Source organism: Drosophila sulfurigaster, chromosome 2R (assembly GCF_023558435.1).
Source record: "Drosophila sulfurigaster albostrigata strain 15112-1811.04 chromosome 2R, ASM2355843v2, whole genome shotgun sequence".
Taxonomy (NCBI): Eukaryota; Metazoa; Arthropoda; class Insecta; order Diptera; family Drosophilidae; genus Drosophila; species Drosophila sulfurigaster.
Window position 1 is genome coordinate 14,264,968 of NC_084882.1, and position 21,657 is coordinate 14,286,624.

The 21,657-nt window shown below is 40.7% G+C and overlaps 1 protein-coding gene and 1 long non-coding RNA gene across 4 annotated transcripts in view; both read right to left on the reverse strand.

Moving 5' to 3' along the window:
• Nucleotides 1–352: 352 nt before the first annotated feature.
• The window catches only part of LOC133837252 (uncharacterized), a 62,076-nt gene continuing 40,771 nt past the window's right edge, over nt 353–21,657 (reverse strand). For all 3 annotated transcript variants that reach the window (XM_062267938.1, XM_062267937.1, XM_062267939.1), the window contains 5 exons: nt 13,495–13,679; nt 12,255–12,346; nt 11,911–12,021; nt 2,783–3,052; nt 353–2,714 (listed from right to left, as the gene is read on the reverse strand). In XM_062267938.1, coding sequence (XP_062123922.1) covers nt 2,337–2,714; nt 2,783–3,052; nt 11,911–12,021; nt 12,255–12,346; nt 13,495–13,648 — 1,005 coding nt within the window. In that variant the 5' untranslated portion in view covers nt 13,649–13,679 and the 3' untranslated portion in view covers nt 353–2,336. The remainder of the gene's footprint in view (nt 2,715–2,782; nt 3,053–11,910; nt 12,022–12,254; nt 12,347–13,494; nt 13,680–21,657) is intronic.
• Nucleotides 4,444–9,228, reverse strand: LOC133839002 (uncharacterized). The gene is made up of 2 exons (XR_009894041.1): nt 8,083–9,228; nt 4,444–8,016 (listed from the first exon to the last, which is right to left on the reverse strand). It is a non-coding gene; the product is annotated as an uncharacterized LOC133839002 (long non-coding RNA).

Genomic DNA, 21,657 nt, shown 5'->3' on the forward strand with positions numbered 1-21,657 from the left:
ACTTTCAGTTGCTTGAGCTACAGACCCGGCTTATTGCCCAAATTATACCATGTACATAAATGGCCATAATACTCCTCGGCTGTGTGATATGACAGCTTGTTTGGTCTCCTGCACTCCTAGCTCTTGGCCAAGATATTATTCTGTGCTAATTGAGCGACTCGAGTGGATTGTGGTTGACCCCAGGCCCTAAATATTGCAAAACACATTTTCTATATTTAATTTTATTTTATTTCTTTATTTCATCATATAATTTTTGCCATTATCGTTATAATTTTGAGCTAAGTTCCTTACGCTGTTGGCGTGTTTTTTGTTTGTTTGTTTGTTTGATGGCGTGCTTTGATTTTCTGAAATCTTTTGTTTTGGCATTTCTTACATGTCGTAAATTTATTTATAATTATGCATATTTTTTCTTTTTTATTTGTTATTAATATATATTCTTGTTTTGTTTTATTTTATTTTTGTATTCATGTTCTCGTTCAAGTTTAAGTTTCCATTTTAAATCTTTATTTATTACGTTTGTTTACCTGTAGTTAAGTTTGATTTTACATTTTTCTATTAGTTTTCATTTTCCATTTTAATGTGGCCTTGCAAGACTGCATTTTGTAATTTGATTTTATGTTTTGATTTACAACTGGGTTTTGCCTGCTTTTGATTCGATTCCTTCTCTGTAACTCTAAGTATGTAAGTACATATATCTATTTGAGGTTTATGCTTAGTGCAGAGTTTAAAGCTTTCAAAACTCTGAAAATGTTTTATATAAATGCTTTATTTATGTTCTCATACTGTAGAAGAAATTCCCACAGCGCATAAACCTCTGTATATTTAATCCTATTTATAGTTTATCCTGCTTTTGAATTATCTTTTGTAATGCCCGTATTATTATTCAACTAACATTTATTTACTAAATTCATTAGCTTTGTGTTATTTTAAACATTTGTGTTATCGTTTTATTCTTATAGCTTAATCGTACATTAAGTTTTAGTCTAAAAACAGAGGTCTTCTTATGCAGCTAACAAAGAGATTTCACAATTTCACAACAAACCAAAAAAGGCAAAACGACGTACCGCAAATAAACCACAATGCGAACAGCTTCAATTCAATTAAAATAACTTTACTCACATCAAAAATTATTCATTGGCTTTTATTGTTTGTGTACTATAAGTGTTACGAGTATGTCATAAGTGGGGCTCTCATTCCAACATTAATTAATTGTTGTTTAATTTATTTAATGTGCGACATATTATAGCACGTAATTATTGTTGTTGTTGCCTTCGTCTTGTTTATGCTTTTGGGGTTTTTGTTTTGATTTTGTTTTTTTTTTTTTTTTTTGTGTGTGTGTGTATTTTTTTACAATTATTATTTACATAGCTTATGTTTCTAGGCTGCGGTCGTTGGAGGGTAGGGTGTACTTAGTATATAATTATTTTTTGACTTACGATAATTAATTGTTGTTATGTAAATTAGTTTGCAATTCGTTTTTTTTTACTTTGCAAGTGCATGAGTTTGTTGATTTTATTTTATTGATTTTCTCCATTTTTTTTTTTTTTTTTTTTGTGTTTTCAATTTGTATTTTCCTTGTGGATTTTGACATCACTCCACGCCCAAAACAACCCTCTCGTTACGTCTGCAACTACGCATTGAGTATTTTTTTAATATTTATTTAAACACATTTATTTTTTGTATAGTTTCGACCTGATTTCTGTGTTCTGAGCGCAATTTATTTACCGCCGGGCTTACATAATCATTTTTTGCATGCTGCATATAGCATTTTTTGTTTGTTGCAATTTGTAATAGGTTATTTAAAATAATTTTATTTTAATCATAGTCTGAACAATTTTTCGTTTGTGTGTGTGGCGGCAAATATTAATTTGAAATACTCGACCATGGCCTCCTTGTTTGTTAAGCATACAATAACAACAGAAATGAAAAGGGTTACCCACAAGGACATGCCTTTTTTCCGCGTTCACAACGCAAACCACGCCAACGTTTTGAAAACATTTTTTTTTTTAATGTGTGTGTGTGCTTTTTTTTTAATTTTTATTTGTAGTTTTCTCTTTTTTTGCGTTCTTTTTGTTTTGAAATTTGCGTTTTTTATTATAATTTTGCTTGCCGCACATTTGTTCATTATTTGCATTTGTTATTTTTTAATTACACTTTAAGGGCAGACCGCTTCGAGCTGATGTTGTTATTGTTGTTGTTGTTGCTGCTGTTGCCTTTCACCCTGGCAATGACAGTAGCAATGGCTGTGGATCTGTGTATGTGTGAATGTGTGTGTGTGTTTTCCCGTCAACTCGACCATTGGCTTATGTGGCGCCTCCTGCTGTGTGTTGTCCTGGTCACAGCTGAGCTGCTGCCAGAGTGGCCACCGCCAGAACGAGCACTCCGACAGCACTACAACTGCACTGGGCGGCACCTGTTAGCGCTGAATTATCCGGATCGCCATTAGCATATCGCTTCGAGCCCTCCAGGCCCAGCAGATTGGGTGAAATTGTCGTCGGCGGCGCACTGCTCAGCCCGATGCGCTGTTGCACGTTCTTGTGGAACACATGCAGTATGGAGACCTCGCAGAGCAACAGTATACTGGTCTGATACTTGGGCATGGCCTGGAAGAAACCCTGCAACACCTGGCTATGTGGATAGATTTCCAACGAGGAGTATGTGGTCGAACCCTCAAATGCGTCCTGTGTAATGCGTTGCAGCGGCGTTTTGTATACCTGTCAGGGCGTGGCAAGGCGTAATGAGCACCTGGTGACCACACAAAATCTGCTACACTTTTACTTACCTTTCGTCCGTTGATGTACCATGTGATGTTCGCCGGCGGATACGATGGACCCACTGTGCACACTGCTTTGAAGTTGTCATTGACTCCAATTACTTTCTTGTCCACTTGCATCGCTGGATCGTCTTTGGGCAGCTCAATCACTTGCATGTGCGAAGACCGAATGTCCGTGTGGAAGAGTGGCGCATCTTCTGACACCTCACACTGATAGCTGCCAGTTAGTTCCCGGGTGACTCCTTTCAGAGTCACAGACGTCGCATCTGAGTTGGCGAGCTGCAAAATGCAATCAGAAATTACTTCAATTAAAAACCAAAACTCAGTCTCAAGTCTCTGTTGTTTAATAGTGAATAAAAATGCACTTTGCGGTGGTTGAATGTTAGAGTATGCTTGACTTAAGCATTTTAGTTAACTTTTTGTTGTTAAGCAATTTATATTCTCGTGGAATAAAAGGAATTTTCGGATTTATTTATTTTAAGAGACGGAATTTAGTGGCTCATAAATGGAGTATTTCTATACTCGCTATTCATAGGATAGAAGGGTATTTTAACTTTGTGCTTCCAGCAAATGTGTGTAATAGGCAGAAGAAGCCATCACCGAAACCATAAAGTATATATATTTTTGATTAGTGTCAACAGCCGAGACGATCTGAACATCTGGATTGCAGAGATAATACGAGAAAGACCTATAAAAATTGTAGAATCTATTAAAAAAATAAATGTATATGACAAACAACGGCTACTGCAGTCGGGTCTTAGTTGTTTTATACTCTGAACGTAATAGTATATTCATATACTAAATGTGTCAATTGGTATATTTTAGATTTTAATCAAAATTTTTATTAGGGATATTTTAAAAAGAATACACTGTTTTAATAGTTCATATACAAAAAACATCGTCAGGAATACTTTGGTATTTTTTCAGCATATTAGTTAGGTATATTTTTAAAAATAATAACCCATTGTTTTGCACTTCTTAAAAATGGGTAGCGGGTATCTTAAAGTCTAGTACACTCGACGGTTCCCTTCTAGTGAAGGGAATCTAATTGTGTAGAGCATGCGATATTCGCTGAAGCGTTCTGATTTGTTCAACCTCAATTTCTTTTCATTTTTTTTGGTTGTAGCTGTTTTGCATTTGTGCTGATAATTGGCAGCAAACGTTGGGCCACTCGAGCCAAACTCGAGCGCCGTATGCTGCTCAAAATCCACTTGAATACACCCCCACAACGAAAAAGGGGGAGAAGAGAGAGTTGCGGCTGCAGTAGCCACGATTAACATGTGTGTTGTTTCGCTGTGTTGCGGATCTGAGGGCCTTGCATTTAAGTGCAGACAACCCTTTTATGCTTTGCATATGCCGCCCAACGCTGCAGTTGCTTTGTTCATTTGCATCCATACTAATCCGCTGTGCTGTGCTCTTGGCTCTTCTGTGCTCTGTTATTGGCACTGCCAGTTGCCAGTTTGCCGGGTTGCCAATTGCCAGCTGCCAGCTGCCAGTTGCCAGTTACCAGTTGTGCCAGCCGTGTGCGAAGCCAGTCAGCAAGCCTTGCTTTGCCATTGTATTGTATTGTGGCCCCGGGCACCCAACTGCTTTTTACGATTGTTTCAACACTTTAGCGAATGCTCTTCTAGCTTTCTATTTAGTTGCCGCGCTGCTGCTGCTGCTCATGGCCGCGGCTGCAGCCATGTGTTGTGTTGTGCTTTTTTTTCTTTCTTTACAGTTTTTTGTTAGTTCATTCGTAGATAATACTGTCGATAAGGATGCAACACCCCACCCGACCCCATACAGCTACATTCACCTACGACTCGACTATGGCATTGCCATTGAAAGAGCCACAGCTGATTTGGCGCTCGCGGCCCCTATTTGGCATATTGGTATTGGCTCTTGGGTCTGGATTCGGATTCTGCTCTGGCCTGAGCTCTCGCTTTTACTCTCTCTCTCTCTCTCTCTCTCCCTTGCGGGCTGTGGTTTTAGTGGCTTTTGGATTTGTCGACGTTGATCTCGTTACGCAATCGTAAAATGAAAACAAATGTGAAGCGTATTGATAACGTTTTCTATATGCATGTGCGTGTATGCGTATGCGTATACGTATGCGTGGTGTGGTCTGTGAATGTGTGAGTATTTGTTTGCCACAATGTATGCGAAATGCCACAGAATGCAGCTTAGTATTGCAGCAGTTGAGCACAAGTTATGACTGCAACAAATTCGTTGAATACCAAACAGGGGGCGAAACTTCGAAGTGACTGCATGGCCAGAGATTGTATCTACCGTAAAGAGGATTATGCTATCTGATAAGTAAAAAAATAGATGAATAAGGTATTTGGCACAAGCTTATCGGAAATAAAATTGTTTACTATTGATTATTCACAATAGATAAAATTGCCAAAGAGTGAAGCTTGTTCCACATGCGATTAGTTTGCAAAGCTCTGCAACATTTTATTGTAATAAAATGCTTTTCCTCAGAGGATTAAAAGTTTGATTATTGCCACAGTTGCTGCGGGGGACTCGCAACGCATTCAACGAATTATATGACGTTAATTGTGTAATCAAACATACTTCAATAAATACATTTATTTATTTTATTCATTCAACCGTCTGTTGTTCTCCTCCCACACACACACACACACTCTCTAGTGATCTCGCTGTTCGCTGCTTTGTCTATCTGTCTGTTGTTGTCATATTTATTTAATTGCATGCGACTTTGTTGTTCCGTGCTGCGTGGCTGGCGGAAACGGAAGTGGCAGCGCCAGGAAGCGCGCCAAACAAACACAAATGTCTGCCATTTTGAGGAATTATATGGGCGGTCGAATCACAGTCACCCTCACACACATGCGTTTTAGTTACACATATGAAGCGACTGCCGCCAGGCCGTAGGCAACAACAATAACTAACTATATTTTATACTCTACATATACATACATATATGCCCAACTCGTCTCAACTCAACTCAACTCAACTCGACTCGACTCAAGTTGCTTTTGTCATGAAAAAGTTTTTGTCGTTTCGCCTTTTTTCCTGTTTTCATTTATTTGCTGGCTTTTAATTTCTATTTATATTTTATATTGCTTTAGTTGCCGCAGCTGCAACAATGTGGCATAAAAAATTATGCTACTAAAGCGCAATTTTGCATGACAAGCGCACATACACAGACACACACACACACACACATATGCAGGCGTGTGTAAGTGAGTGCGAGAGTAAAGTATTGTTTCAATAATTCTGGCTTTATGAAATAATAACTTTACTGCAAAACCGCTTCGTCGGCTGAGCAGCCAGCGTCGAGTTGTAAGAATACAATGAATTTCATTGCTCTTGCCTCTCCGATCTCCCCCCTCTTCCTATTCCCCTTTATTTCCTCTTCCTCCTTACTCCGCCACTTTTGCAGCTGCACTTCGCGTTTGCTGTTGCTGTTGTCGGCTCCTCGCTGAGTTTCCGCTGTTTGTTGTGCAGCAATTTTAATTTTGCCAACGCTCTGTCGCATGTTACGCACACACACACATGCACAAGCATATAATTGTGGCTGCATGTGTGAGAGTGTGTGTTTGTGTGTGTGTGGCTCAGCTGCAGCCTCGTTTGCATGCAACACTTTATGAATTATTGCTGTATCAACTCAAGTCGCGGTAGCCAGCCAGCCACACACTCTGTATACACACACATACACATAAACACACACACACATACATACATTTATGCACACATGCACATGGGCACGTATTATGTCATTCCGAATTTCCGTTGCCTCGAGCTTTGCTGGAACTAACAACGCTCGCGTTGGCGGCTCCAATTCCCTCTCCACTCGTCCCCACCCCACAAGCATTCACAGTTACCATTCCCCATTCCACGTTCCCTGTTGCCTGTTCCCATTGCCGTTCCCCGTTCCCTGTTCCCTGTTCCCGTTTCCCTTTCCTAGCTGCCCGCTGGCATTTCACAACTTCGACTGCCTAACGCGGAGAGCGCTTGGCAAAAACCGACCACAAATTTAGTGAATGAGATGTTTCCGGTGCGGTTGTTCTTCTTTCAGTTGTTGTTGCTGCTGTCGTTGCTGTTGCTCTGGCTGTCGCTGTTTGGCTGAGCTGTTACCCATTGGCATTTGTTGTTGTTGTTGCCGCCGCTGTGAACAATTTTTGGTGTTTGGAAAATGCATGGCTTTTTATTGTGCTCATTGTTGGCGACGACGGCGGCACACGCCGCATGTGAATGCATTGCCATTCGCCATTCTGCATTCTCCATTTTCCGAAAAGAAGTATTGTGCTGGGATATGGACAGATGGGCAGATGGACAGACTCCCAGCTAGTTACGAACTCGTGTTGTTGTTGTTTTGTGTGTGTGTATGTGTTTTGTGCTGCTCTCGAATGCATTTCGTATTTTTTATTTATTATGTTTATTTGCTGCCATTTGTCAAATATATTTGCCAAGGCCGCCAGACAACAGCAGCAACAAATGAACAAATGCAACATGAAGTATGTGGCATGCAACTGTGAGCAACATCTCTCTCTCTCGCTCTCCTGCTCTCTGTCTCTGTCTTTGCATCTCTGCATAATGGTAATTGCACTCGACAGTCGGCAAATAAATATAACAGACAGTTTGCCAGCCATAATTTAATGAAGAGCACTGTGGGCAAGCAACAAGATTATCTGAATGCCAACGCTATCATAATATATGATGTTCTTTGGCTCTCCGCAAAATTTAAATTAATAGTTTATTAACCTAATGGATTTCCTTGAGTGCAAACCAACTTTGTGTACATACATATGTAGGCATGTGGTATCTTTAATTATGCGCCATAAAAGTGAGTTGAAATGTTAAACACGCACATACAAATTTGAATTTGTTTCACCCTTTTTGCATGAATCAGTGTTGTAAAGCTGCTTGGCCACATTAAAGGCTTCAATTAATTTACATTTTAGTATAATCTACAGCGCTCACAGAAATGTATCACAGTCCGTCCAGTGCTCAATTAAACTTTCGCGACTTACAAGGCCAACGATGACGACAAAGCCGCCGTGGCGCACAGTGTGCATCTAATTAACAACAGTCAAAACTGTGGGCCTTCCCTTTGCCCACAAGGTCCTCTGCTTTTTTACCCCCACCCCCGGGACCAGCAGCAGGACAAACTGGCACTCGCAGGTCCGAAAGTTTTTTGGCCACTTCTGTTGCCGGGTTCGAGTTCGAGTTGGAGTTGGAGTCCGTCTTCTTCCTGCAAGCAGCAGCGGCGAGTGCATTAATTTTAAGCGCACATTGCTCTGCATAAATGTGAGGTGGAGGCGTGTCGGGTTATTAACAATGTTAAAAGCAAATGCCAACAATACCAACAACAACAGGAATAACTACGTTGCCAGACAGGACACTATAGCAGAGGACACTTGGTGTGTGACTGCCGCCGCCATTACCACAAACTTAATGCGGAATAATTCCTTCCGTGTTGACAGTGTGCAAAAACTTTTTGGGGCACAAATTTCTGGGCAGGCCGACGACAAGGACACTGAAGGAGCAGTAGAAGCAGCAGGATGAGACCCTTCGTTTGTTGGTTGCTCGCTTCAGCATTTTACAGTTCTTTTTTTTATTATGTTTTTTGTATATGGCTGCGGACAATGAATAAGCCGCAAAACTTTTGGAGCACTTGGCATATCCTATTCCTGTAACTGTCCCAGCTTCTCTGCTCATCTTCCCCTCATTACTGCTCTTCTCCATCATTCACATCCCGCCTGGGTGGGGTTCAACGCGGCGGGCGGCCCTGGTAATTGTGTGTTTTAATTGAAGATTGTCGTGGCTGGCGCTAGCTCTAAATTAAAAATTTAATTACATTTAACATGATGATTATTATTTTTATTACTGCAACCGAGCTGTTTGACTTGTCGTTGTTTTTTTTTTTTGTAGCAATTGACATGTGACATACAAAAAAGGGAAGGGAAGTGGAGAAGGAGAGCTCGACTCGTATGTGAATAACTTTTGAAGTTTGCTGACGCGTCGCGGGGGCTGCAAACGCGTCGTGCAGCCGTCCCACACCTTAATATGCATACATTTACATTCCAATAACGCTCAAGTGGACGACAGGAGTGCACTTGGTCGGTCGGCCGGTGCTGCCACGCCCCACAAGTGCATCGCATGTCAGCCACAGAGAAGCTGCAGTAGCAGCAGAAGCAGCAGCGGCAGCTGCCATTCAAGTGCTGTCCCGAGAGCGAGTATGAGTGCGAGCATGAATGCCCGCTCATCCCTTTATGTGGTCCGCCTACATTCACACACACAAGCACACAGACACACACACACACACTCGCACTCACATGCATTTATATAAATATTATATACATGTGTATAATCATAATGGCGGCCACGGCCTGAACTTTTCTCATTAGGCGTGTTTAGCTGCTTGAAATGATTTAGCAAAAGTAAAACAAGTCAAGTTATAATGTTTTAATCTCAATTACGGCACTTGCCACAGTTTCGCCCACATTACTCTCCTTCCCTCTCTCTCTCTCTCTCTCTCTCTCTCTCTCTCTCTCTCTCGCACACTCGATCTCTGGTCTCTTAGAGTGTAGTCTCTCTAGGCTGATGAGTTGTTCCTCTTTATAGTGCACTGTATTTGCCTTGGCATAACTTAAAAATTCCATTTCAATTTGCATTTGTGGTCTGACTGGCCTTTGAATGCTGCCATCGTTAGCAGCAGCAACAGCATCAGCAACAGCATCAGCTACAGCCACAGCAGCAGCAACAGCAGCTATCAATGTAAATTAGAAAAACGTGGTGCTTCATTTCGATTCGTTGCCTTGGGGCAAGCCTGCGATGATATTTGTTTTTTTTTTTTGCTTCTTTTCGCAAAAGCAACTTGCCTTTGCCTTTCAATACAGCCAGCATTTTGCTGTTTGAAGCGGCGAGTAACCTTCAAACTTAATTGCATAGTGCACGGTTGCTAAATCATTTGCATTATCCAATGGAATGAACCACCTTTTGCCACACTCTTCTCTTCTCTCGCTTTTCTCCATGCCTCTTGTTGTTCCTCTGATCCGTCACTTTTCACCTTTTGCGGTTCATAGCTCATTGCATCTCAAGTAGTTCGCTTCAGTTTCAACAGAACAGAACAAAATATATGCACTTGAATAAAGTGCAGAGAGAAGGAGACGGAGAGAGAGCAGAGAATGTCGGCAAGTGAATTTGCTTAAATTAAAATTTAGCATTTCCACTTCTGCCGCCAGGCCCCAATAAGTAGGCAACATAATTTACGCCTTGACTCCAATGCCATTGCAAATGAAGGCATTCTGAATAGTTTCCAATTCGCTGGCCATATGAACCACGATATAAAAATCAACTATATAAGCGAGTGTATATAAAACTTACAATACTTGAATATATATAATTAACATGCACCGACAACTCCCCAAAAATTTGCATCCCACAGCCTCATCCCGCCTTTGTCCTCTCTTTCTGCGCGTAACTGTAATCGAAATATTTAATTAGTGCGAAAATGCTTTTGAATGCCAATTAGTGGGAAATTAACATTTGAGCAGAGCTTCTCGTATTCACCAATTCGCTACGGTCTTCTCTTTTTTAATTCTCTTCCTTTTTCTTTTCTTCTCTGCTCTGCTCTTCTCTTTTTTCGCTCGCTACCACATAGAGTGCAAATTAAAGACACAATCAGAGCAAATTAATCAAGTCCGATTGCTACTCTCGTTGATTGATGTGACCAGTTCCCCTTTGTCGAGACAGTTGGGTTCCATGAGACAAAGAGACTGAGAGAGATAGATGGACTGAGAATGAGACGGAAACTGAGAGAAAATATGGATGTTGGATGGCAAATTATTTTTATAAGCGTGCGTTTTGCTTTTGTTTTCATTCTCATTGGTGCGCTTTGGTATATAAAACAAACATTGCTTCAACGTTCGCCAATGGCCCCTCTTTATGCGATTATTTATTATTATTTAAGATCGCCCTCTTGTGAATTTGAAAAATGCTGCTCGGAGTGTTGGTAAATGAGTTTGGAAATTTTATGTGCGGACGAATGAGTTTTCAATTTATATTTCGTTTACAACAACAAAAAATTGTTCATGGCAAATTCAATTTTATTTATTTATGATTATACGACAATCGATTTTTTTGCGCGCCTGCATCGTTTTATAGGGTACTCTGAGGTATATTTATTCTTATAGCCGAATGATGATAGGTACTAAAGCAATAAATAAATGTTGAACTCTGGCTGTGGAGAGGGAAGTAAACATAGTAATTTAACTATATCTCACTAGTAACAAATGCAACACAAATAGTGTTGAACACTTTCATGTTACGCTCGGGGCTGAGAAAATATCTGAATGCTGTCCGAAAAATGTTGTCGTTATGCGCTTTGTACACTCAGCCACAAATTTATTGCATACTTTGCGGCTGTTATTTTTATTAATGAGTATCGCACAGAGCAGGACACTCTTGGTGAATTAAAGTAAGGTCGGCTAAAAGTTTCCTACTATGTGATAATTCTATTCACGGACAAACAAAATGTAGCTGTTAGTTTTGTTTGGATATACCCTGCAGGATTGTAATTTATTGCAGGGTAGAAATGCAAACATGAATGCGCAACGTATTCAACGAGAGGTGGCGTCCTTTCAGTTGCTTCCCAACCGCGCCATAAACTATTTTGCACATTGCGCAATATTTCAGTTAGTTGTAGTCGCACTTTACCAATTGTGCCGGCACACAATACTCAAACAGACGCGCATACAAACGCGACACTTCCCGAAAATTGTAAATAAAAATTGTACATAAATGCTAGTAACAGATAGACAGAGATGAAAAGAATAGCAAGAGCGAGAGAAAGAGCTAGTTGTATATGCTTCTAGTTATTATAGTTATTGTTGTCCGTGTGTTGTTACTGCTCTGGGCAGTATTTGGCGCCGCAGCAGTCGCCATTGTCCATATTTAAATAAATATTTACACAATATTTGAATGTTTTCGCCTTTACATTTCGTAAAAATGCAAACTGGTTCAGAACAATGCTCGTGCTCTCGTGTTTTATACAATCTACGAAATTGCTTTCCTCCGATTTGTTCATTTAATTGCGAAAACGAATGTAAAACGTTGTTGTGTATCGTCGTCAGTCTGAAGAATATTTGGACTGGACCCGGCTTAAGGGGCGAATACTTAATTTCACTTACATCAACATTAATGCCCGAGACGAGGAAGACTAATGTGGGCTTCGCCTCGCGTGGCACGTAGCGATAGAACTCCTCCTGGTTGAAATACCAGCGCACCGAATACAGCGCCGCCTACAAAGAAGAAGTCGCGTTAATGAAAAGTGTGAATGGATAGCAGCCGCAGCGCGCCAAGACGAAGCGAGACGACAACACTACAACGATGTCAACGACAAGGACAACGAAGACAAAGTGCTAGTAATTATAATAATTAAGCAAGCCGTTGACGTTGACAATGTCGTCTCGCTACCATCTCGATCCTTCTTTAGGAATTCCCTCGATTCCTACACTAAGGAAGTCTCGCTTACCTGCTCCAAATCATATTGACAAGACAATGTCGCTGCATTACCCATGATGACAGCTTCCGGTACGAATATCTTCAGATCCTTCAGTCCATGGGCTGTACACAATTGCAAATGAAATACACATTAAAGTATGCTGGCAAAGTAAGCAGCTTACGCCATTCTTATTCTCAATTCCATTTCCATTCCCATACGCAATGGCATTGCCAATTCCATTCTCATTCCCCATTTTATATAATGGGCCACTTAATGAACTGCAATACGTTTAAGAGGCTCTGGCTGTTGGCCTACATTGGAGCCGTTGAGCGCTGCAGTTCAAGGAGCAGATGATGCTGCAGCCAACAGTTTGAATTCGATTATGCACGAGTGTAAAAAACTTAATTACATACGTTCGGGGATCGGGAATTGTGGGTGTCTGGGCAAAGATCCGTTTGCATGTTAATTTATGACAATGCAACGGCAACGACAATGCCAACGATGCCGACCGTCGACTATCGACTGTGCGCCGTCAATTGTTGTGTATGTATCGAATTTGGCTTGAATTTAATGCAATTTATTTCTTTTTATTTCATATTCATCTGTATTTTTTTCTTCGCACCTTTAATTGAAAAATGTGGCGCTGTATTTTAAATATTTAACGAGTTGAATGCGCAACTGAAATGGCGAGTGAGCAATTGAATTGACGGAAATTCAAATTCACTTAGATATTAGATTAAAAGTAAAGCAATCAACGACTCTCTTTCGACTTGTAGTTTATTTTATATAATCCTTTATGTATTGCGACCACTTTCGCAATAATAAACTGCTGTTCGTAGAGTTGAGATACGAGTTCAATTGCTCGGTCGCCATGTGGTAGGCCGAATTATGGCAACTTTAATTGAACAAACCAACATTAATCAAATGTGTTGGTTTGCAGATCAACTGTGTAACGTGCAAGTGCTTTTGCATTTTATGTAATATTTTATAAATTGACTGCTTAACGAATGTTCACACACACACATTTGCTTGCATAAATTAATGTAATCATTCGTGTGCGGGTGTGGAGCGCAATGCATAATATTAACGCTCATTTGGCAAATTAAATAATCAATTTTAACCACATTTGCGTACGCAGTTGGCATAATAAATTCAATCGGACAATCAAAAGGGGAGGAATAGAAATGGAATCGGAAATAGGCAAAACCCAGTCTGACTGACCATCATGCACACAATACGTTTACGTATATTACGTATACGTAATACTTACCGCTGAGTAATAAATCGGAGATTATAATGCAGCTCAGAGTCAGCACATTGAAAAGCGCATGCAAACTAGGTAAGCCCTGTCTCGATCTCAGTATGCAGGCTCGTTTCCTTTTTGCTCCTCCTCCATCGCTTACTTCTCCTTCTAGTTTAGCCATTTTTATTGTGTTGGCTGCTGCTTCAGTTGTGCTGCAAAGAGTTGAAGCAAATGGAACGTATGCTTAACTAAAAGTTCCAAGTCATATTTGAGTTGATGATATCATGCTTTATTGATAACTGGCCATGCCACTTGTTAAAGTTGCCGCTACAGCATATTGAATTGCCTCGACTCGCCTTATTCTCTCATTCTCCCACTCGTCTATCCGTCTGTGCTTTTGTGCAACTATGACAACTTTGTAAGGCTTTCAAGTGACACGACTGCTGTGCAAGTTTTTTTGCCATTCGACGTGCTTAAAAACTTTGCAGTAAGACAAAAACCTTTAACTAAGCAATACACGAGCAGAGACACTACTAAGTTCTGTGTGTGCGCAAAATGACATTACACATACGCAGCGTGAGCCCAAGTTGCAATGCAATGGCAGCTCAATTGACGACGAGTAACAAACGGTGTGTGACATCTGAAATAGATTGAACACACACACACACACACACATATCTGTATGTGTATGAGTGTGTGACAGACGAACAGACAGGCAGAAAAATGGACAAACAGACATATGGCAGATAGAGAAAGCTGACCACAGAACTGGAAAACAATTGTCAAGCTGCTGGTTGCAATTGTAAGTTTGCTGACGACTTTTGCTGATGTTGCTCTGATGTTTTCTTGTATCAATTAGACCTCAAATAACAACAGTAAAAGCAACAGCATACTCTTGTAGCTGCACAGTGCGATCATGGCCACAGAAACAAAAGCTAATGGTCAAAAGTTACAAATGTGGCACATGGCCAACAAGGGAATTTAATAATGATATCAACGCATTAACTCAAAGGGACTTAAGGGCCCAAGCCAATGCCCAGGGCTTACTGTAGTTATTTAGCTCATGCAATTCCAATTTTCCATTTTCTAAGCACAGCATAAACATGTGGCTGGAGAGCGTAGCTTAAATAGCATTTCAGAAAAACACAGCATCATACACACACACGCACACACACACCGATACAATACGTAAAGTGCCATTAGACTGGCATCGGTTTGGGTCTCGTTGGCTAAGAAACTCTCCAATCATTTTGTGCTTTTAAGCGAAAGACTTAAAATTATTGTCCCTTTGCCGCAAAAACCGAAAGGCATGAGCAACAGCAACAACAACAATACCAATACCATTAACCCAACTAACATAGAACTTGCTGAGCTTCGAGCTGTGCATTTTGCAAGCCCATCGAGGGAGACCTTTCGGCTTCACACAGGAAGCAAACACCAACACCGACTACAACCATATCGTTTCGCAAATTGTCCTGCAGATTGAGATATACCACACATCCTTCGATTTGTTTGCTCGCACTCTTGCCTGCTCTCATGTGAGCATTTAAATTAAATTTAAATATTATTGTAGGCAAGTCGATTAAGTTCGGGTCATCATTTCGACTTTAATGTCTCTGCTTTATTGTTAGCCGACTCACAGTCTCCCATGCATCCATCCAGCATTCATGGAGTCATCTCTATGTTATGATGGACCAGCTTTTGTGGTCGGTAACCCGCTTCAGCTTCACGTTTCCAGTTAGTGCCCCCATCTCTAACTTTGAGTTCGGTTGCCGGCATGATTGTTATTGTTGGCTGGCTGCTATTGTTATTGCTCATGCCATGGGAATTTCCGAAATTTCTATTACGCATAAATTTTATAACAACAAAATTCTCAATTATTTCATTATGATTTTAATTAAAATTTTCGATCACAAACATAAACTTCGCCATTGACTGACTGCCGTCCCTGAGCCTTTTGTGGAACTTATAACTCGCTTTCGCTAATTTTGTTTGAAATTTTTCAGTGCACTCTCTTTCATATTAAATTCTTTGAGACTGATTTCATAGAGAAAACAATTTGGAACATGGAAAATTTATGAAATTACTAGTTTCAAGAAATTTGGTTCAATCAATTTTTGTACCGATAAAATATTCATGAAGAATATTAGTGGCAATGGTAAGAGCTGCATAAACTCATTATTTTTCTGGACTTAGCTGGTCACGTATTTGAACCCATTTTATGGCCAACGAAATGGGAACAATATTCGGTGTTTAACAATTCAATAAATCTCGATTTAATTCAATTTGAATATAATTCTATTTTGCCCTCTTTTTAGGCCGAACCCAATGTGAAAATGCGGAAAGTGTAATTAAAAAAAAGTTACAGCTAAGCTCTATAAAAGCAGCTCTCGCAAAGTGTATGTGTATGACTCGGAGTGTGTCTCTGTGTTTGTGTCTGTGTGTGAGCTTAACTTTTTTTAAAGTGTAATAAAACAGTTGATTATGGCGTCATTAACGCAAATCCAAGCACGCTAGGAAAACGACCCAAAAAAAAAATAATCAAATTAATTTTTTATGTTCAAAGTTTGCATTTTACCAATAAGCGAAGCGAGAACTCATCATAAGCGTTAAGCCAGGCGGCGGAAGTTGTGGACAGCTTAACGGTACTGTAGGATTTTGGATGCCAGTGACAAGGACAACGATAACGTGGGATATTCAAATGAGAAATTCAATTGAAAGTCAAATCAAAACAAAACAAACGAAATCCCGTGATTGACAACATTTCAACTGATAATGAGGACATTGCTAGTGTGACAGTGTAAGAAGGAGAGAAAAGCTTTGAGACAGAGAGAGAGAGAGAGAGAGAGCGAAATGAAGCGACGTGTCAGCACTGGAGTGGGCGATGAATGTACATTCGATATGTGAATGTACAAACTTCTCCAATGTCTAAGAGCATGAAAGTAGCAGCCAAGTCATTTGATAAAGTGAAATGATGCTCTACCCTGTAACAACCAACATTCAGAGAGTATATTAAACTATTCATTGTTATCGAAACTATTTATAAATTACTACAATATATGAAGTAAAGAATCTAGCAATCTTAAATTAAGTATCTTTTAGTCGAGCACAACAACCTTAAAGCTGTTTCACTTGTTGTCCGCTTCAACTGACTGACAGAGAGACAGTGCCAAGTCAGTTGTCAGAGCCGAGCCGAAGCTGAGTAGAGTGGACATTGACCGGTGTCCATTGCGGAAGCCATGACGTGCAACAATGCTGAGCCAGCAGAGTGACAGAAGTGCTTCCCTAGTTGTTGGCTATTGGCTTCACTATTGATTTCGGTCTACGCTCGTTTCGTGCCAATCTCTGGCATTCAAGTCGGCCACGTAGCCAATTTGCAGATAGGTATCGCCTCTATGAGTTGAAATTGGCTTGCTTAGAGATGCCTGGCTTTAGTTAAGACTTAAAGCTGTTGCGTTAGTTAAGAATCTTTTGAGGGGCAGTTGGCAGTGACTGTAAGAAATGATGGGGAGGGGGGGCGAGGGCAATCATTCACTTATAAGTATGATTCATTTGTTAATCGCCAGCTGTCAGCCAAGCACACACCTACTCGAAAAACAATAATCGCAAGTCAAGAGAAATCGTTTTGCTGACATGTAGTAGTATGTGCATTCTACTCGGTATGTACATTTGTACATACAAATAAATACTTATTTATATAAAGCGCTAAATGCGCGTTTGATTGATGCGACACTCGCTCAAGGGCCTCTCATTAGGTTTAGTGGCACAAACACACACACACACTCAGACTCTCAGTCAGTGTGTGGCTGCCACACACGATATCAGTCCTTTAGTCCCTGAGACTATAGAAGCTTGAGCCTCTAATCAATCAATCAGTGTTTATGCCCCAGCTCCAGTCTCAGCGCACAATGGTTGAATGAAAGAAAAGAGAAAGAGAACGAAAGCGAGAGATGCGCATAATGAATAAAAGCGAATACCAAAAGGAAACTTTGGCGAAACAATTGCTCCAGTTGCTGCGTCGTTTGACGAATGCCCCCCAGGCAAATCTCAATCCAAATACGGAATACTATAATCGGTTCCGTGCCACTGGTTAGCCGATCCAAGCAGCAACCAGCTAGAGCTAAAAAAGAATAAAGCAAAGCAGCCCCCAGCAACCAGCAGCCGACAGGCGCCAGGCACCAAATATTCCCTCTATGTTTGCTTTGTGCGGCGTTGGCGTTTTTACAACTTCCGTTCTTGGGACACAGTTCATCACAGGTTCTCGTTCTCAAAGGGAAAGGCAAGTACAAGGGCAAGGACGCTTGATTGCCAATGAAGGATTAATGCGCTGGTTGCTGCTGCTGTTCCAGTTTCGACTTCAGCTTCTGCTGTTGCTGCTGCTACTTCTGGTGATTCGAATCGCTTTGATTGCAGCAGCGTGTCGCTGCAGGCAACAGCTCCGGGATACTGCGGAAGCTTTGTGTAATGACACAAAGGATTGCAAATTGCCAAGGCACTTCCTGTAAGGACATTGATTTCTTTTATGAGTGAGCAGTGTCACTTTTGTTACATTCTGCGTGCGTGTGCTATGCATGCCTGCCCCGCCCATACACCACAAATCCCATCAGAGTTTCTGGACCGCTGTTGACTTTCTGGTCACCGCAGCATAAAGCCAAACAAGCATGACCACAAACGGATGTCATGATTTGCCTTCAATTATCTCCGGTTCACTTCAATTCGACCATAAATATTTGCCATCCATCACAGTTACACCAAAATGCCGTCTGATCAATATTTAATCAAGTACCAAACGCGGTTTACCATTTCGACCTCGACTTTGTCTGCTAATTGCATTTCTCAAGGCAAAACATTATTGGTCAAAGACCGCAGGCAGAAAGTGTCAAATTATGGGCATTTTATAGTATTCAACGATTATAATTTGATTTTGCAAATGAAGACCTCGAAATTTTGATTGGAAAAGTTATTTTGCAACAATTAAGTACTTTTACTCTCAACTTTGTTTCGATGCAATTGTAGATTTACCTTTTCGATTCAGTTTAATTTTTATATCCGCTACCAACTGGGTAACAGGGTATTATAACTTTGTGGCTAGAGAAAGTGTATATAAAGAAAGGGTATATGAGTGATATATTTTACACTCTATGGTATATTTTGAATGTAGTGTATACCAAATGTAAGCATTGGTGTATTTTTAGTCTTTTTGCAGTATATTAGTTTGGTATATTTTCAGAAAAATACCGTATTATTTTATTACTATTCAAAATAGGTAGCGGGTATCTCACAGTCGAGCACACTCGACTTTCATAATGGTTTAAATTGTACTCTATCCATTTAAGTATTGTTTGGGCAATTTGTTCAATTTTGTATGCTTAGTCATCTACTCGAAATATGCTGCTTAAAATAGCTGAATGCTGAAATTAATCTGGAAATGCTTTTAACAATAATTTTATGTCATTCCCGTTCTTCGCTTAGTATTTCTTGTTAAAAGTGCAGATAGTAAGAAGAGGAATGATTGTTAATGCAATGAATGTGAAAGTACGTAATAGGAGCATTGTTGCATACTCGAATGGACAAAGGATGTTGCTCATTGTGTAGCAAACTGTATCACAAAGTTATTATAACAACGAAGGGTACCACAAAAAAAGAGCTCAAATGAGTTGACATTTTGAAAGCCAAAAAGTTTGCACTCACCCACTCACAGATACGCTGTTGAAGGGACGAAAGCTATTTGAAGTTTGTATTAGTTAGTTTCTGGAATGGCAATATAACCCACGACCCACTCACTGGCTTGCGGCCTGGCTTGGGCTTTGGACTTTTGAGTTCTCGATTCGACTGGGCTGTACTGGACTGGACTGGGGAATGGGGCAAACACGGAAAATGCATTTGCAACTCGAACTGTGAACCTCGAAACCGATAAATCACACAGTGAAAAACGGGCATTAGTACATTGTGAACAAAAGAAACTTAAAGGATTCAAGCTGACTGTCCAATGGCTGCCAGGAGTTTTAGACAGAAAGACAGAGAGAGAGAGAGAGAGAGCTAGAGAGAAGGCAGTGACGAAGTCCAGACGTCGCCGGGCCTGGCCGACTGTGTTTGCATTTGGCGCTGTCCGCTGCTATTTATGAAAATAGTTTTTGGGGCAAGTCTTCCCTTCACTCTCTGGCTGTTGGCTCTTCTTTCCCCTTGTCTCCATTAGTCATACTCTTTTTACTCGACTCTTTCTATCTTTTACTGTGGGAAAGTTTTCTAACCACTGAAAAGTTGTGCAAATTGTGTCTCAACAATGGACGGGGCATTGTTGTGATTTCTCGGTTCCAATTTCAATGATTTAAACAACGTGTTCGCCAAAAATGTCTGCCAGATTGTGCGTCGAGCTAATCACGCTTACTCGCAGATTATCAGCAGGAAATTTAAGCATTCTTTGATACACGAACTGGTAGCTTCAAAAGAAAATTCTGTGTAAGGAAATGATAGCAAACGCGTGCCGTGCTCCATAATTAACGCTTCTGGCGCAATTTGTACGTGTAGTTTACAGTTTCGAGTTTACAGTTTGGAATTGTTGTGTGTTGTGCGAGTTCGCTTCATGTGTGTAAATTAAATTCAAATAACTTTTTTGTTGTTGTTGATTTGCTTTGTAGTAGGACGTGTGCCTACACACACATACACACATATATATTAACGTGACGCTCTCTCGGCTATCCGAACTCTCTCGATATTGGCTCTCTTTATCTTTTCTCTCATTTCACATTTCTATGTTATACATAATTAAGCTATACGGTCAGTCTTGATCGAGCAGCAGAATAAATCAGACGTTAAGCTGCAATTCGTGTTTTATTAAGTGTGTATAACTACCACAATTTCAGAAGTGGGATCGGCTATAAAAAAATGAACACGTCTACCACTACGACACAATTAAAGAAGTGGCTAACAGCGCTATGTTTGCCCGCGACGGGCAACAAGGCAGAATTAATAAAACGATTGCTCGATGTTTCACCAGAGATGTTTGAAGAAGTACCATCAGGAAGCAACGATTTATTAAATTTGGCCAATATGTCTGGCCAAGAAAACGAATTGCCCAACAACATCGAGCGTCATGATCAGACTCAAAATGTTCCCGAAAATTCTGACCTAGGAGAGAGTATTCGCCAGGATTTGCTAAACACTATTCAAAAGCTGAATTACGTTTAGTCAAAGAGGAATTGCGAAATTCTCAGAACAACGCAGCTGCACATCAGATGTCTACAACAGAAATAGACAACAACAACAACGGCGCCACACAGTTTTTGCGCGCAGCTGCACAGCGTTCGGCGCCAGAAGTCGCGAATTTGGGCGACAACAACAACAACAACAACGACAGCAACGGGATCGACACAAACAACAACGGCGCCACACACTTACTCGATTTGTGCACAGCTGCACAAAGTGCGGCGCCAGAAGTCGCAAATTTGGGCGGCAGCAACGACAACAACAACAACATCAGTGGTTTTCTATGTCAAGTTATGGGCAGCACTGGAAATGTAACGGACAGTACTGTAGAAGAAAAGAATGTACTAAAGGAAGTAAATTGTGGATCAGCGGTCTCGCTCGCACTCGCAAAGGAAGCTACGCTGGAGTTCGACGGAAAATATTGTGCACGTATTTGGGTAAACCAACTCAAAAGCGTTGCAGATATGTGTAAACTTGACGAAGAGTCGCTTCGGATGTTATTGGCCGTGAAGTTAAAAGGAAACGCTCAGCACTGGCTTCATGCAAATTCAACTCGCTTGCGTGAACCTTTTCACAAGCTTTGTGATCAACTGATAATAACATTCGGCACTGTAGCTTCGAAGACAGAACTACGACGAAAGTTTGAGTTACGAAAGTGGCAACAAAATGAGCGTTTTGCAATGTACTTCGAGGCAAGATCGCCTTATCACAATCCATTACACTGGACAACGATGAGCTTTTGAACACATTATCGAAGGTATCGGAGCTGAACTTACGCAACCAGGCGCGCATTCAGAGATTTGGAGATCAGAGCAGATACTACAAGCTTTTGCACACATATGTCTTCCGAAATACGATGCGATAGAGGGTACTAAGATGACGGCGGAGAACAACGACAAGTGATGCCACAACTGTTGAACATAGATTATTAGGCAACAAATGTTAGGAACACAGATTGTTGGGCAACAACTGGACGGGACATCA